Source organism: Telopea speciosissima, chromosome 3 (assembly GCF_018873765.1).
Source record: "Telopea speciosissima isolate NSW1024214 ecotype Mountain lineage chromosome 3, Tspe_v1, whole genome shotgun sequence".
In the NCBI taxonomy this organism is placed as follows: Eukaryota; Viridiplantae; Streptophyta; class Magnoliopsida; order Proteales; family Proteaceae; genus Telopea; species Telopea speciosissima.
In genome coordinates, this window is record NC_057918.1 from 63,582,645 (window position 1) to 63,599,597 (window position 16,953).

At 36.6% G+C, this 16,953-nt stretch overlaps 1 protein-coding gene across 2 annotated transcripts in view; it reads right to left on the bottom strand.

Moving 5' to 3' along the window:
* The window catches only part of LOC122654679 (TOM1-like protein 6), a 40,556-nt gene that overhangs the window by 13,427 nt on the left and 10,176 nt on the right, over positions 1-16,953 (bottom strand). The window contains exons 1-5 of one of the 2 annotated variants that reach the window (XM_043848885.1): positions 7,252-7,339; positions 7,005-7,134; positions 6,432-6,510; positions 6,133-6,231; positions 3,127-3,240 (exon numbers count right to left, since the gene is read on the bottom strand). In XM_043848885.1, the coding sequence (XP_043704820.1) occupies positions 3,127-3,240; positions 6,133-6,231; positions 6,432-6,510; positions 7,005-7,134; positions 7,252-7,285 (456 nt within the window). In that variant the 5' untranslated portion in view covers positions 7,286-7,339. Of the gene's footprint in view, positions 1-3,126; positions 3,241-6,132; positions 6,232-6,431; positions 6,511-7,004; positions 7,155-7,251; positions 7,340-16,953 lie in introns of those variants that run through there. The other variant, XM_043848886.1, reaches the window with a different exon arrangement.

Below are 16,953 nucleotides of genomic sequence, written 5' to 3' on the forward strand. Positions count from 1 at the left end.
TCATCTTGGCCGATAAATTAGGTTTAATCTTCGATGATAGCAGAACCGCAGTAGTTTAGTAAAGCGATCGAACCGGAAAATATTCGAATATCCAATTGATAAACGAATTCGAATGCGGATATGACTATATCCGTACTGACTTCGATCTGTTTATATCCCTACCCCACAGTCATAACAACACTCAGAACTGCTATCCACTTAAACTGTTGACTTTGGAGAATTTGCTTAACAAAAGAGTGCCATGCTGCATCAGTTTTGTTGACTACAGGGCCAGAACAATCGGATGTCCAATCTGGTTTCAATAAAAACACTACTTCTAGTACATATTGCAGAATCTGATTTTTGTGGGTGCTAGGCATGGGATATACACATTTGCATGAAAAGCAAAATACACATCAGGAAGGATGGAAAGAGCGGTCTTCCCTGTATATGTAGTAACAACAGACATAGAAGTGATGCAGATCCAAGCCTCCGCGAATTGAGGAAGCCACCCTAAACCTAGGGTTTTAGTGGGAGCCTTAGTTTAGTAGTTTATTTCTATACTTAGTTTTTATTTTGTGTTTTTAATTGAACCGGGTAAAAAATTGGTTGCATCCAATTGGTTCAATTGGTCTAATTTAAGTGAAATGATCCTATTGGCTAAGAGGTCCTTATATCCTATTGGCTACTAGGGAATCTTCCTTTATTTTAAGTGAAGTGATCCTATTGGCTAACGGGTTCTTATATCCTATTGGCTACTAGGGAATCTTCTTTATTTTAAGTAGTTTAAGTTGTGTTTAAGTCATTAGGGGTAGGAGAGTCTTTTCTTTTAAGACTTTAAGTTGTTTTTAAATTGGTCCTCTCTCCACGATTTAAGTGGGAGAATTCCAATTGTAACAGGCGTAGGAATTAGGCCTTTGGCCTCTTTATTTAATAGAATCGTGGGAGAGGCTCCCCCCACCTATTATGTTTTAAAATTTTCGTTTCACTATGCTGCTGCTATGACTGCCGGCTGTTGCTCTTTGAGAGTATTCCTTGTGGGTAATATCAAGGATCCCCTTGTGAGTAATATCAAGGGCTAAGGCTGGAGGAATCCGGCGACTCTTTGCATCTCGCAGATCGGGAGGTCCATCTTCTCCTTCAATCAAGCTCTTCAAGGTTGCTGCCATTGAAGTTCTGTAATTCCAGTAAGTTTACAAATTTCTGCAACTGTATTCTTCCTTTCTTCTTCCTCCATCTAACCTAATCGATTTCCCCAAACCCTAGTTTCTCTAACTACATTCCAGCATTCATCCCTCATCCATATTCATCACAAATTAGACCATAGCCTCCCCATATCAGTTCCTCCACTCGACCCAACCAGCAGCCACAACTGTCCATTAAAAACCCTAATTCCCTCCCTCACCATTAAGACCTAAAACCCTAAAACCTATCTAGACCAAACCAGCCAGCCAAACCTCATCAAACTCCAACCAAGTCACCTTCCCCACATCTGTGACACTCGGCCAGAAGCCCTTGACCTGTTTCCCCCTAGAAACCCTAAATCCCTTCATTCCTTTCATTCCCAAAACCCGTAACCCTAACCCTAGAATTCCAGAATTTTAATTTCTTATTCAATCCTAATTAAACCTTTACCATTAGCTTCCTAAAAACCTGCATGTCATTACTACATAAAGCCCTAACTCAAACCCCTAGTTTAAGTTTTAACCCTAATTCTGCCCTAACTTAGCCTACGCTGTCCCAATCGGCCAGCCCTAGTGTGTGACCCCATTCCCTGGCTCCTAGTGGGACTATTCCTACCTAGGACTACATTAAGAAGTTCCTACAAATGGATCTTAAAGTTCAAAAAGTTGATCCAACTACGACAACACCTTCATTATATAGAACTTCTATGGGTCAGGATAAGTAACTGGTAGTATTCCAGCTAAAAGTTTACTTAGCTCTGACAGTAGTAAGTTTTCAGAGACGAATATTTAATAGATGGAAACATGATGTAGATCAAGTCTTCGACTGGGGCTCTAAATCTGGTCAACAACTGGCCATGGCTTGGGCTGTCGAGCAGCCTATTATTTGGCTCTATTTTTCCCATCTCGAGCAGCCATATTCTGCAGTCTAGTCAGCATATTATGAGGATCTCGATCAGATTTATCTGGAGAAATATTTTCAGATTTTATGGCCATCAAGTTTGCTGATTTCAAGGGGATATGTTTGGTGATTTCGAGGGGATATTTTCCATAATCGAGTGCTGCCAGATCGAGTTGAATTCTGTCCAAGGATCAGCTTGGGGATTTCTATTTGGGAGGATATCGACCAATATTAAATGAGAAAGATAATTACCAGATTTCATTGGCCCTATGGCCAGTTGGTTAAGATCAAGTGAAGACCAATTTGACAGCTTGCATAGGTTATTGTTTAGGAAGTTTTTATTACTTGTGTGGGGGTGTTTTATTACCCATAGCAGTTTCTATCTTATAGGTTTTATGAATTAGTAGTTTCCTTTTCTAGGATTCTTTAGTTTCATAATTAGATTGGGATTGGGTTGCTTTGTAATTGGTTTTTAATTAGGATAGGTCTAAAGAGCTGTAACCGATTATTATATAAATAAGGAGCAAGGCTGAATACAGGGCACGGTTGAAGATTGACGAAAATAGAGAGCTATGGCTTGAAGCTGTGAGAGGCAGTGGCTGTGGGATGCAGCAATGGTGAGAGACCATGGGTGATAGACCCTGGACTGAGAGAGTCCCCTATTCCCCTTCCATATCCCCTTCTTCTTTCATACCCTTTTATGTTCTTGTTTCATATGTACACAGAAAAGAGAAATAAAACATTCAATTATTCAATTTTGTTCTTCCTTATTTTATTGATCCTGCTGCAATCGATCTCCCACTGGTTTTTCCCTGGTTCGAGGTCGAGCTTGCATTAAAACACCTATAGAGTGACAATCCACCTCTACATCATTATCCATAGTCCACGAACTTGCAACTTCTACAATTCTATGAGCATTTTCAATATCTGATGGCAATTTCTAGGAACAAATAGAATCAATTACAAATCAAGGTGGCCTTGTCATATTCAACACTAGGGCTGCGGTAGCACGGCTATATTGGACAAGCAAATGAAAATAAAGATTATGAACCAGATGCTTACCCTTAATTCTTCGTACGCCCAGTAGTATTGAGGATATTTTCCCTCAGGCCCACCAAAGGCTTCCTGCCAAGAGTCTAGAAGCACCAAGATCTTATCTCTGACGTGCGTATCTGTCTGTAAATCTCACCCATAAATCAACTCACAACAGAATTTGGAGAATTGCTAAATCAAAGGGGGTTTAAAATTTGAACTAAGGGTCTGATGTGAAGGAAAGTCAATATCTAATAACTGAATAATACAATGGAAAGAAAGTACCAAGACATCATATACACATATACACGGCATTTATCTTTTCTGATTAAAACATTATCTCTCCAGGATACCAGAGTTATAAATTTGGTCCTGCTTGGCTTTAAGGTTCTTTTTGGTATCATTTTTCATTTTCATTTTTTCATATGTTTGGTATCATTTTTGAAAATAGTTTTATTTAAAATAAATGAAAACACCCCCAAAATCATAATAGACTCAAGAGTCTATTATGGATTATGGCCAAAAATGTTTTTCCTTCATTTTTTTAACTCAAGTTTAATGAGCACGTGCTTGTAAGGCAGAAGAAGTGGGGGTAAAATAGACATTTGGTTTTGATTTTAGAAAAGCCCCTTCTTCTTCGGTGAAAAGAGGGAAACGATCTGTTCCTCAGGTCTTTCTCTTGTCGGCAACTTTTCCAGCGTCATTCACCACCACCTCCTCGATCCCGTCCTCTTCTCTTGCCGACTTCTTTTCTCTTCTCCCAACTCCGGCTGCTTCGCAGGAAAATTTCCAGCCCAAGAGTGTTGGTTCGTCAGGAGTGCTAGGGCATTATTTACATTATATCGCAATCTGCATGCAGTGAGAGAGTGCTTTAGTTGAGTACCGTCAGTCACTGTTACTGACTTTGGATTTGATAACCGATTACAAAAAAAAAGGAAACAGAATGGGGTTTTCAACTGTTTACCATTGAAAAGACATTCGTACCCCTCTGGCCCCTCCGTCTTTTACTACTCTTCACAGTCTCACAATCTCATAACACCTGCGAATTGAATAGAGCTGTTCTTTTTTTCTGATTAAGTTGTCTTTACTCCCAAGTGTGGCAGAGAAGTTGATGATTTGAGGTGTTATGCTCTTCGAATGATTGATCTTGCGATCTGGTTCTCTCTGAAATTTCTAATCGTAGCTGGAGAAAGCTACTTTGAGTTGTGGTTGCAAGCTTGTGTTTTTGTTATGATCCTTGAAAGTTCCAAAATCTCCATCCCTTACGGGTTAGAGTTGATTTGGGAAAGAAGATGGGTGATGGGAGAATTTCTTCACCTATCTATTGTGAAAATTATTTACACAAGTAGTTACCAAACTCATTTTTCATCCTACAATCTATTGTGTTTAGTAGTTACCAAACAGTTTTTAGTTTTTTATCAAAATGGTTTTCAGTAATGATTTTTTTTTTTAAATAGGCCAAAAACAAAATGAAAAATGATACCAAAAAGACCCCAAGTATTAATACAACAATTCTCATTCTTCATGTAGGATTTAGGACCAGTTACACCAACTGCATGATGACAGGTGAGGGCCAGGGGGGGGGGGGGAGCCAATACAACCCACACTGATTTCAAGTAGGCCCATACATACATGCTAGTCATCAAGATTTTTATTTTGCCCAGGTTATGATATAATGAGGTGTCTGTCATGTAAGGAGTCTCAGTCTAACCTTTACATTGTTGTTGGGGGGCAATCATGCCAATACAAGATGCATTATGTGAGTAAAGTAAATTCCTTTGTGATGCTGAGAAACCACCTTCACATGAGGGGCCTTCATTGACTCATTTTTTTTTATTGATGTAAGAATTAGATGGTTCTGATTTCAAAGAATTATATGAAAGTACAAAAATTTAGAAAATAGCAATTCTGTGAGTGATATATAAAATGTTTTCACTTGATACTTTTGTAGTAAGAGTTCCAATTTTGAAATGTCAAATTACATAAATAGAAAAAGAAAGAATTTAAAAAGTGGATTGCAGGGATTCAACTGGGCTTTATGGCTTCACCCAAAGCCCAATCACCACCCCCACCCACTGGCCTGATCAGGATGCAAGCTGAACTTGGTTAGAAGCCTCGTCAAAACAATGAGACCTAAAACTCAGGCCCATAGATAATACATACTGCTAGTACACAGATATGGATACAGATGGTTTTAATAGATATGAATTGTGACATTACTATAAAATGCTATGACATATAAATTATATACAGATATCTGAAGAAATATCTCAAGTCAAAACCTAATTCCTGTTTCTCGTTAGGTTCTCAGTTTTAGTGAAACCAGCAGTTCAACCAGAAAAAAGAGGGGGAAGACTCCTTTAGGGCTCAATGTCCAGTCTGGCTTTTAACACCATGCTATAACATACCAATATATAAACATATTTGGCACTCTGCATGTTCTATATGGAAACCCAAAATTGTAGACTAGAGCCAGTTCTCAATTGAGTACAAATAACCTATCATATTGACTCTAAAGGACCAAGTAGCATTAAGGTTGTGTTTGGTATGCATTCCAGGTCGATTTCGCATTCTCGGACGATAAGTTTTTATCATCCGAGAATGTGAAATCAACCTGGAATGCATACCAAACACAGCCTTAATATCTTGCAACTAATGCGAGAGAAAATAAATGACAAAATGCCTGAGCTGCACTAAAATCAAAGCTACGTCAAATCAGTGACAGTGCAAATGAAACTATATTAAAAAATGATTACATCAAATCAAATTGTTTTCCAAAACAATAAATCGGATATTCCCTTGATATGAAGACTCCCAACGCATTTTTCCTATCAAGGAACTATTTTTCTTGTCACCAGATTTCATATAATGGCTTCGTAATAGTTGACAAAGACCCCTAGTATCAAACTCTAGCATATGTGCCATAGCGAGACGCTTATATTTCCTAGTTTTTTTTTTTTTTTTTTTGATAGATTATTCCCTTCCATGAAATTATTAATGTATTAGAGTTCTGAAGTACAATGTTAAGCAACTCACCTTCTTCCTTGTAATTTTGATCATCTCCTGTAGAATACTCCGTTCAGCAATTTGGAAGTGCACATAATCGCCACAGTTCTTTATCATGGTCTCCAAGAGCTGGAAAAGAAAAATAAATTTTCCATGTAATATCCAGGGAAAAAAATTTGATCTTTAAGAATTCAACTGTTTAGCTGAAGAAAGAAAAAAGGAAAAGGAATCATTCATCAATACTGGCAAGATCAAAGTGCATATCAACAAAAAGTCGTCAGAAAAGGAATTGGTGAAGATAAATACAGGAAAGCTCCCATAAAACGTACGGTCAGAGCAAGAAGGTGAACTTTTGGGCTCTTATGCTGCAACCGTTTCTTCAAAGCTTTCACCACATCTTTCGCCTGCCTGATCAAATTTGACCAAAAGCCTCTAATCAACAACACTGATTCATTCTTCTCTAGAAACAAACAAATAATGAATAATAACTTTACTAAAGTACTAAACAACCAATTCTCCATAAAACTAGTTATCACAGACAATTTAATTCCACCTCTGTTACATTAAACAACAAATTAGCCGGGGAGGGGTTAGCCAACGAAAAAAACATAAAGCTTCTTTCCGTAAGAAAATCAATTGAGAACCATGCAAAAAGTACGCATTCTTTTCAACTAAGCCATAATAATTCAAAATTCAATAAAATTCACAACCTCAAAATTCGAGAACCAACTTAACAAAGAAAAGAAAAACAAAATCATGATATTTCAGTTCGTGGAAAACACAAACCCTTATTACCATTACCAACAAAGGAAAAACACAAACCCTAAAACTGAAAAGAAAACTAGAGCTAAAACTTGACAGAAAATAGCAGAAACAAGAGAACTCGTTAAAATTCAATTTACCAGTGACTAGAATTGATCAAATCACATATCTCCATGTTCAGAGTCCAGTCAGGACCAATCAGAAGATCACTAGTCGCCTTATCGACTCGAACCGTAGCTGAAGAAGACATCATCTCTGCTTCTTCGAGTTCTCAGAATAACAAACAAGACACCAAAAAATGGGAAATTTTTTTAAGATAAACAGACCTTTATGCTTTCTTTATGGAAACTGTAAAAGAAGACGAAGAGGACGATAGCTCTAACGAACTGTTAAATAACGAGAAAAAGGAAAACTGCGCCATTTGCTTCCGCAAACGAAGACGAAGAAAACAAAATTAGAAAGAGAGAGCGTAAAAAGAGGTTTCTGTTCTGTTACCAGTCAGAGCTGTTTTCTCGTCTTCTTCTTTACCGGAATTTTAGTTTTTTTTTTTTTTTTTTTTTTCTATTATCCTCTCTCCTAAATTTAGTCCTACGATAATATTTTTTTTTCCCCTTTTTTATAGTGGAGGAAGTGCTATTGTGCTAATAAGATAAGTTGGTGTCCTTTTCAAGCTGGCGTTGGGAATAGATTTGGTTTTGCCACGAAAATGCCTCGAGATTCTGATGGAAAAAGGGCAAAATATTATATCTATCTTGATGTATGTGTATTTACCATAGTACCCTTGTATTGAGTAGGTATCTTAGTTTCTATGTCCACCTCAGCAATGTGAGCCACCACATTGAGTACTAAGAAATTGACTTACAAGTGGCAAGGAAATGGTTGTATATTTTTCCAAGTTGCATAATGCTTCTCAGGTGAAAATGAAATCTACCACTTAATTGATAAAATAATAATAATTATAATAATAATAACAAGGGGGAAAGAACACCATTTGATCGCGCATAGCGGTAGGGGTGTCAATTGTTTCGATTCTGGGCTATCGGTCTGGATCCTTAGCGGTTCTGACTCTAAGGTGTCAAGACCATAACCGGACCAATAAACTTATCGGATCCAAATTTGAGACCCAGGACCGTTAACTAATGGGTGGCTCGGTTCTAGTTCCTAATCAGTTCCAAACATTATTGAGCCCAAACAAGGACAATGAGAGTTTCTTCATACATAGATATAGTCTTGTAGAACCCAAAATAAAGATATTGATGCATATATAAATAAAGAGACAGTTTTAACAGTTCATAATTTCTTGAGTTTAAATCATAAGCTTATGACTTAAAGAGCAACAAAAGGGCATCATTTAAAAATCCCAAACAATGTAATATTATTAATAGGTTAGGGTTTAAAGCCTTTTAGGGTTTTAGAGACCCAATTTCCCATTCAATTGGTTTATATATCATCCAGTTCCAATGGCTCCAGAGCTATTGAGTCCTTAATGGTCCGGATTGGTTTCGATTACCGGTTCTGATCCCAAATTTGACACCCCTATGCAACTGTCATTTTGCATGCTCCTATGTGTGCGCAGGGGTGACGTGCACTGCGTTTCTGAGTGGCATTCTCTTTCCCTAAGAATAATAATAATAATAATAATAAGAAAAAAGAACACTGCCTAGTCATGTCATGTGGCCCATGTGCCACAGAAAAGAGTATGCAAAATTACCATCCCACTCCATGAAATAAAAAATCTCATCCATGTTGATGTCCCTAATTGTGCTCTTATTGGCCTTCACATTGGTGCAGTGGCCATACGAACAGGCAGCGAACTCTTGTCGTAATAATAATAGTAATGGGATAAATGGATCCTTATGTCATAATGTCTTAGCTAGACATGAACTAGGTTTGTTGAATTGACTCCCCTAAAACTTGATGATTTAGAAAAGTCAAACCTTGTTTGGTTGAGTCATAAGTATCTATCTTAAAAATACAATGAATAAATATATCAATAAAAACAAAGTTAAAAAATAGAAAAATCGAGGAAAGATAAGAATCGCAATAAATACTGGGTGATTGATTATAGGGATAATTTCTTAGATCCACTGGATAAAAACTGAAATTACAAGATAAGTAGGTTTCAAATTTGTTTTATACCCACTAGTTTCTATTTAAAAAGATTTACTTAATCTCCCTAGTTAATTATTGGTCATGCCACCTAAGCAGAAAATAAAAGTGAACTTTCGAAAAACACCCCAATCTCACTTCTCTCTTCTTTTCTTTTTTTCTCAAAACCTCAATTCTCGTTTGACTACTGAGTTAGAGCCTCATATTAATATCGCGTTTTGGAAATCTCCATAATCTTTATTTTTTTTGTTTTTAGTAAGATCTACATAACCAAATCCACCGTTTCATTCTAAAAAAAAAAACAGTTTTAATTCACAATGGGAAAAAGCAAATGAGGAATGGTGAGTTTGGACCATAGTTTGAGGAATCGTTATCGGTTCTGCCAGATTTCTGACCGATCCCGTGTTGTGGATCGGTACGATCGGGATAAAATGTAAAAAAAAAATATTATTTTTTTTTTAAGAAAATAGGACCGATACAAATCAGTGTGTATACTGTTGCTGGATTGGAATTGGCAAATACTAATGCTACTTACTAAAACACTGGTTTAGACTCCATCGCTAGAGTTTTTTTTTTTTTTTTTTTCTATGGATAATATTAGGAGTTTGATTTGTACTCGAACAAATGAAAGAAATAGATTAAGATTAGATGGTGAATACGGATCATGGTTAGCAAATTCAGATTCGGATGGAGAATTATTTGGAATAATTTGTTTTGTTAATTTAAGAATTTGGTAAAAAAAAGGGTAAAAAAGTCGGGCAAAAAATTTGGATGTTATTTTTAATATTTATAGTATCTGTTAAACATTATCTATCAATTAACATACTTGTATAAGATACAAGTAACATAAAAATTGGAATACATGTAATTTTTAGTTCATCTAATTCCATAATCCATAAAAGCATAACAAGAATTACAATGGTCTAAAACATAACAAAAATCAAAATCATAACATCTAATTGTAGTTTGTCTAGTCTATCTCACAGTTTGTCAAAATAATCACTTCTCATCAGTCAATGTTATCCAAGATTCGTATCCATTATCTGTTTATGTTTCTATTAGACCATGTTTTGGCTTTATGTATTTTTTTTCCTCTTAATATATAAAACCTTGTCTGGTGAAGTACTTGAGTTTCAAACAATGGCTCATACTTTATAGGATAAAGTTGTGATGGGAGCTTGGAATAAAATATTCAAGAATCATTTCAGATGGTCCATGATGACCCATATTTTATGGGAGAGAGGGAGAAACGAGGTGAAAGAGGAGCGATCGATCTGTGATCGGTAAAGGCAAAAAGTAAAAGTATGAAACCCTACAAGCCCAAACCCCAAAAACTTAATTTGATTTTAGATACAATTTTGTTTTTAACATAGCAGAATTATTCACCAACAGCTGCCTAGTGCAGGTGGTGAGCCGTGGTGCGTTTCATGTCCATGCTCACTAGGAGGTCTCGAGTTCGAATCCCTATTCCCCACCCCTTAAAAAAAAAAAAAAACAACAATAGAATTATTCGAATATTATTTGATTTGGCCGAATTAATCTAAAACGACCATTAACTGATGACGTGGACAAGTCCAATTTATCTAAAACCCCAAATTACCCTTAAGTTATTTTAATTTCAATTTTAGCCCTCCAATCCCAAAATCCTCCTCCTTTTTTTTTTTTCGTTTTTCCCTCAAAATCAAATCCCATTTTCTTCTTCTTTGTTCACAGGTTTCTTCTTCGTTGCAGGGAGTGCTTCAGGTTTCTCCGACTTCTTCTTCTACTTCTCCGTTCACAAGTTTCTCCATCTAGGTTTCTTTTTGGAAGATCCGGATCTGGGTTTCCGTTTATCTTGGAACGAAACCCAACCAAAACCAAAAGAGCCATGGAGAGGAGAATGTGTGAAAAACATCGTGTATGCGGGCCTTGACGCCATTGTCACCTGCTTCGCCCTAATCTCTTCCATTGACGTCGTTGTCACCTATTTCGCCCTCATCTCTTCCATCCCACAACCACCACACCCGGAAAAAAACAAGACAAAAATCAAACTTCAAAGAGGGCGTCTCTTTCTAGTTTCAACACCTCCACTTATTCTAGATCTTAGTTGGGAAGTTGGGACCTCAGCTTCCTCAGCCCACGTTGATTCCATCCCAAACCCATATGCCTTCCATTTTTCTAATCCAATCTATTATTCAGATTTCTAGATTTTCAAACGGAAAAAAATTGCAAACTTATAGTAAATAATACACAACTTCGTCACCCGAGCCAAGCACACCGGATTTCAACTAGCAACACCAGGCAGTTGCAACACCTTCAAAGTTCAAACCTCCGACTTTTTCAGAGGAATCTCTCCTTCGTTCTCTCACTTCCTCTTGAAATTTGATAGATCCATCGCGCCCAGTAGATTGGAAGGCCAAACATAAGAAGAAAAACAAAAACATGAATCCAAATCTTACGAAATGATTTGAGGGAAAGGATGTAATTAAAGAGACGAAAACTAGATTAATTAACCTCCTAGTTGTAGTCACCAACCATAAACAAAAGAAAAGCAAAAAAAAAGATCGAATGGATTGGAGTTCGATCATTCAACAATCCGGCGAAAGGAAAAGATTTTTTTTTTTTTTTAGGTAGAAGTAAAAGGATAATATAGTCTTTTCATTAGCGAGGGAGAAAGACATATGCTTTCAATAGATATTAAAAAGGGTAATTTTGTCTTTACACAGGTTTTTTTTAACACCGTTACATACTTAAGGGAGGGGGTAGATATTTTTCAAAACTTGGGTACTGGATTGATATTAGGCAAACTTAGAGGGAGGGGATGATATTTTCCCTTTTTCTTTTATTGTTATGCAACTATGGTTCAAGAGAGGATGAAAATCCATATTTCTAAGATTGATATATAAAGATGCAATTTTGCATTATTTTTGTGAAAACTTCTCATTTGATCTTTGTTGTTTAATTTCATCTTTCTCAAGAGTAGATATAGAAAGTTGCAATTTTGCATTTTTGTAGTTGCAACCTGCATCAGTCGCAATTGGCACTAGTTAAGCATTTCCAAAAAGTCAGGATTTGGGTGGATAATGCTAAGATTGTGAGGTGGATTAAACTGGGAATAAAGCTTGGTTGGCCTTAAGATCTTTTCCAAATCTTATTATCTATTTCTTCTTTAATACAAAATATGAATATTGATATAATTTGTAAAGATTCTTCCGTAATTTCTTTAGCTTGTAGAGTTGCTTACAAAGCTATTACAGGTAGGAAATCTACTGTATTGGGTGTGAGCGTTCGATCATGAATTTATTTTCCAGTATATTTCTTTTTGTTTCTCATAAAAAAAATGCACTTTTTATTTATCTAAATAGGAAAACAATGGATCTATTTTTCTTAATCACCATGATTTTAGTGAGTGATAGCCTCAACGAAGTTTGAGTATAATCCATCTCTTTGACATGTTAAAACAAAACAGAAAAAAAATAGCGATAAAATATACACCTTTAAACAACCCTGGATCATTGAAAGTACAAAGAAAACATATGCAATACATGGTGGACCATATAATTGCTTTTTGTATGAATTCCATACAAATGGTGTGTCCAAATTTGAAAATTCGAATAATATACATGTGATCTTCTTTTCATTTCATAGTTTGGAGTTGTCTAGTTGTCATAGCAACATAGTAGAAAATTGGATATAAGATTTACATTCTTCCTACCAAAAGAAGGTAAAAAAAATGCCGTTATTAAAAAAATGAAAATAACTAAATGTTCAAATATTTTATAGACGAAAATTTTCTAGTTCAATAGATCTAGAGAGTTTTTCTAAATTGACACAAATATTTTCCACGTGATAGATTAGATAGAGTCAAAATTTTGTGATAGGTGGATCCGAATGTCCCTTGCTTAATTATGTGTCAAGTGTTATGATACAAAGTTTGCAAGTGAGAAAATAAGGTTTTGAAAAATCTATTGGATAAATAAAACAATTTTAAAAAGATATGGACAACTGAAAGTACAAGATAATATGTTAATAAATGGAAAAATATATGATTAAATCTAAGTTTGAAACTTTGACATGTGGCAAATGTAGACCATTTTCTAGATATTCATATGGTTAAAATTGCCATATCGCCCTTTTACATGGTAAAACATGATTTTAGTCTTGAGAATTTGCCATACTTTGTACAAAGGCTATGAGAATAAAATTTCATTATCTTAAGAGTACAATATCCCTATGTGTATTGTTGGAATTTTTTCAATAATTGTGTAGACGGTTTTGGGTCATTCTTTGGTTCAATGTTGGCCTGGTTTTTTTAACTGTTTTGGGTCATTCTTTGGTTCAATGTTGGCCTTGTTTTTTGGCTAAGGGACATGTATATTTAAAGAGACATATCCATTTAGTATAGGTGCATTCATAGCACTTGGATTGAAATCTTTTAAATCTAATCCATTGATCCAAGAGACACACCTACACCATGGGATATCTTCAAGAGACACTTATATATAAGAGCTTGGATTGGAATCTTTTAATCATATCCACTCATGTCAATGGATACAACCATTCCATGAGGTGTCTTGAAGGGATACATCTACCACTATAAATAGATGTGAAATGGACAGCCCAAATCATTCAATTTTTGTGGTACAATTTCAGTCAGTCAGGCATTAACAAATTCTCAATTCTCTGATAGTTTCAAGTGATTACTGTCTTTGCAAATCAGTAATTAGTCCAACCTGTTTTATCTTGGGAGGCAGATTTGCTACAACCCAGTGCAGTAATAGGATGCAAATACTGTCTTAAGGACAGAGTGTTCTCGTTCGGCTTAGGCTTTCTCCGTCTTCTCCTTTTGATATCAGTGTTTTTATAACATGTATTGATAATTGAATGATGTTTTGAACACTATAAACAACATCCGAGTCCCCTTTGATACAAAAAACTTTATCTCTTAATAAACTAGATATCTCCATGAGATTGGAAACTAAATGCCATGGCCATGCTCTCTGAAAAGTAATATGCAAAAGATTTGCCAAATCCTTATTGTCAATTCAGACCTCTATGATCTTCCATCCTCAAAGATATAGCATGGTTAAGATCCAAAGGGAATGCCCTGCACTTCCACATCCAAATGTTGACTTGCCACCATACAACCTAGAGCTACCAAAACAAGGTGACCTTCAAACAAAATACTATAAACCCAATCCTGAAGCGTCCAAGAAGAGGATTAGAAATTTCATTGGGAGAAATCTTCCTTCATCTGATTTTAATACAATCTATAGCGTTCATACTATGAATACAGCTATAGCAAACACAATCTTAGGAAATTATTTCAAACACACTATATATGTGTTTCTTATCGTCCTCGTCATCATCAACTGGATAGAGTCGTAATTGGTTAGGTTGACTACACGGGATAGCATTATAATTAGCACCTAATTCTTTATCAATTTATGAATGCCACCCAGTCGTGTGTGTGCCGCCCCTGGGCCCTGAACAAGGGTGCACAAAATGATCGCTGCATCCCCCCTATGTCAGGGCGCAGGGGCGGCGTGTCTGGCGTGACCGAGTGGCATTCTTTCTCCCTTTTTTTTATCCTAGTTCTTTATAAATTATTTAACAATTTGATGGAGGATGTGACCCCAGTACAACTTACATCACACCAGTGGTCCAAAAAACTTGATCAAAAGGAAAAAGGTCTACCGAACAAAAAAGTGTTTATATAGAGGGCCCTTATGCGTCACTATGCCTAGTGAAGTATGACGCTTTATTATTAGTCCATGTGATAGAGAAGACCTACATCTCCATGTTCAAATTTTATCCAAAGTAAGCAAGGAAAATTGCTCAAACTCCGATTCAAAGTTTTAGTAAAACTATCCAAATACCATAAAAAATAGGATGAATATAAAATATAGGGTAAAATACACCTGAGGTGCCCAATCTTTATTAAAAGGATTTTTGAGGTACCCATTCTTTCAAAAAGGACATTTTGGGTGCCTTATTGGTTTAGTATACTCCAAATTAATTATATTTCCAAATTTACCCCTCTCAATCCCACTCCTAATCATCACCTCCATTTCCTTTTCCAACCCTAACGCCAATTATCACCAACGCTGCGGCCACCGTTTCATCCCCTACAACACCGCCTTGCCCTCCCCTGCAAACCCACCCCACCATACCATGCCCCTTGCAACCCTTCCTTGTCCATCCCCAACAGCGTGGGGCAGGGAGCATGGTATGGTGGGGTAGGGTGGAGTTGTAGGGGAGGGCAAGGCAAGGTTGCAGGGGGGGGATGAAGTGGTGGTCACGGCGTTGGTGACAGTTGGGGTTATGGTTGGAAAAGGAATGGGAGGTGATGGTTGGGAGTGAGATTGAGAGGGCTAAATTTGAAAATATATTTAATTTTGAGTATGACTAAACCAATAAGGAACTCAAAACGTCCTTTGAAAGATTGGGTCCACCGCCTAGTGCATCTCAAACGGCTCCATCACTTAGTGCTCATTAACCTTTGGGTTCGATGGTCTAGTCTTTTAATTGGCAACCACGGCAAGTTATTGCTTCGTATAAGCACGATCCATCTTCCTTGGAGAATCCTGATCGCATCAGTGGATTTTGTGTCAAGTCCCCCCATCATGAGAAGCTTGAGGATGCAAGTCATAGATCCAAGGGTGGAGCCGAAGCCAGAGTAGATGTCAGAAAAGAAGACTGGAGAATCTCAAGGTCAAACCCAACTGCTTGCCGTATTCAAGTTACAATTGGTCAATTTGGATTGTTGGGATCAAGGATGATTAAAGTGGATACCCATACGGCTTTGACTACCATTGCCACTCCACTAGTGGTTTTTTCACCCCCTAAGGATATTTTTCATATATCCTTTTGTCTTGTTGATTGTGTTTACAACTTTGTTTCTAGGGAATGTGTTGGTGTTTCCAATCCCCTAGTCTGGAAGGCCGTGTCAATGACATGTGAGACACTTAGGCTATATTCCATTCCTTGATTTTTGATACTTTGTATCCAAACCTTGTGTAATTCATGTCGTTTATTTGAATAGAAGTACTATTTACCACAAAAAAAAAAAAAAGGATTAGGTATCTCAAAAGTCCTTTTAACAAAGGTTGGGCACCCCAAGTGTATCTTACCCTAAATATAAAATACAAAGTGACAACTTTTGTAATTTTATCTACTTCCTCTACTCATTTTAAATTGAAATTGTACCAATAAAATACATGTCTGATTATCTATCACATGGGCTAATTCAAGTCTGTTATGTGGTCATCAACACTTAATTATTTTAAACTACCTTTATCAATTTGGGTTCATGCCTTAGAAACAACGGTAAATATAATGAACAACATTCCAAATAAGTATGTTCCCAAGGTGTCTTTTAATTGAAGAATGGACACAAACCTAATCTATGACATCTTAAGGTGTGGGGGGATGCATAGAACACATCCAAAGGCAGCTAACAAATAAGATGGAATCCAGTCAAAAAGATATTACTTCTTAGGAAAACCAATTAGCAATATAAGGTTTTATAATCATGTAGAGCAATATGTTATGTGACTTTCTGTAAGGTGGATTGCATCACATCGTGATTAGGGCTGTAAACGGATTGGATTCGGCTTAGATAGTGCTATATCCACATCCGCATCCGATTAGCTATCGGACGGATTCGGATAGTGCTAAATGGACACGAACACGGATACGGATCAGATATTTTATCCGTTTACATGTAAATATAGCTTTTCATATAGCTATAGCCTATTTGTATCCGCATCCGTTTAGCTTTCGGACGGATTCAGATAGTGCTAAACAGATACGGACACAGATACGGACACGGATACGAAAACGGATTTTGGCTATTCATTTATACCCCTAATCGTGATTAGATTCTACTGATATAGGATAGTTTTCTTATTACCAAGTTTTATTTGTACAAGCTATACCTATGATTAAAACTCTCACTGTTGTGGAACATCCTCATGAGTATTGACGTAGTGGGGGGGG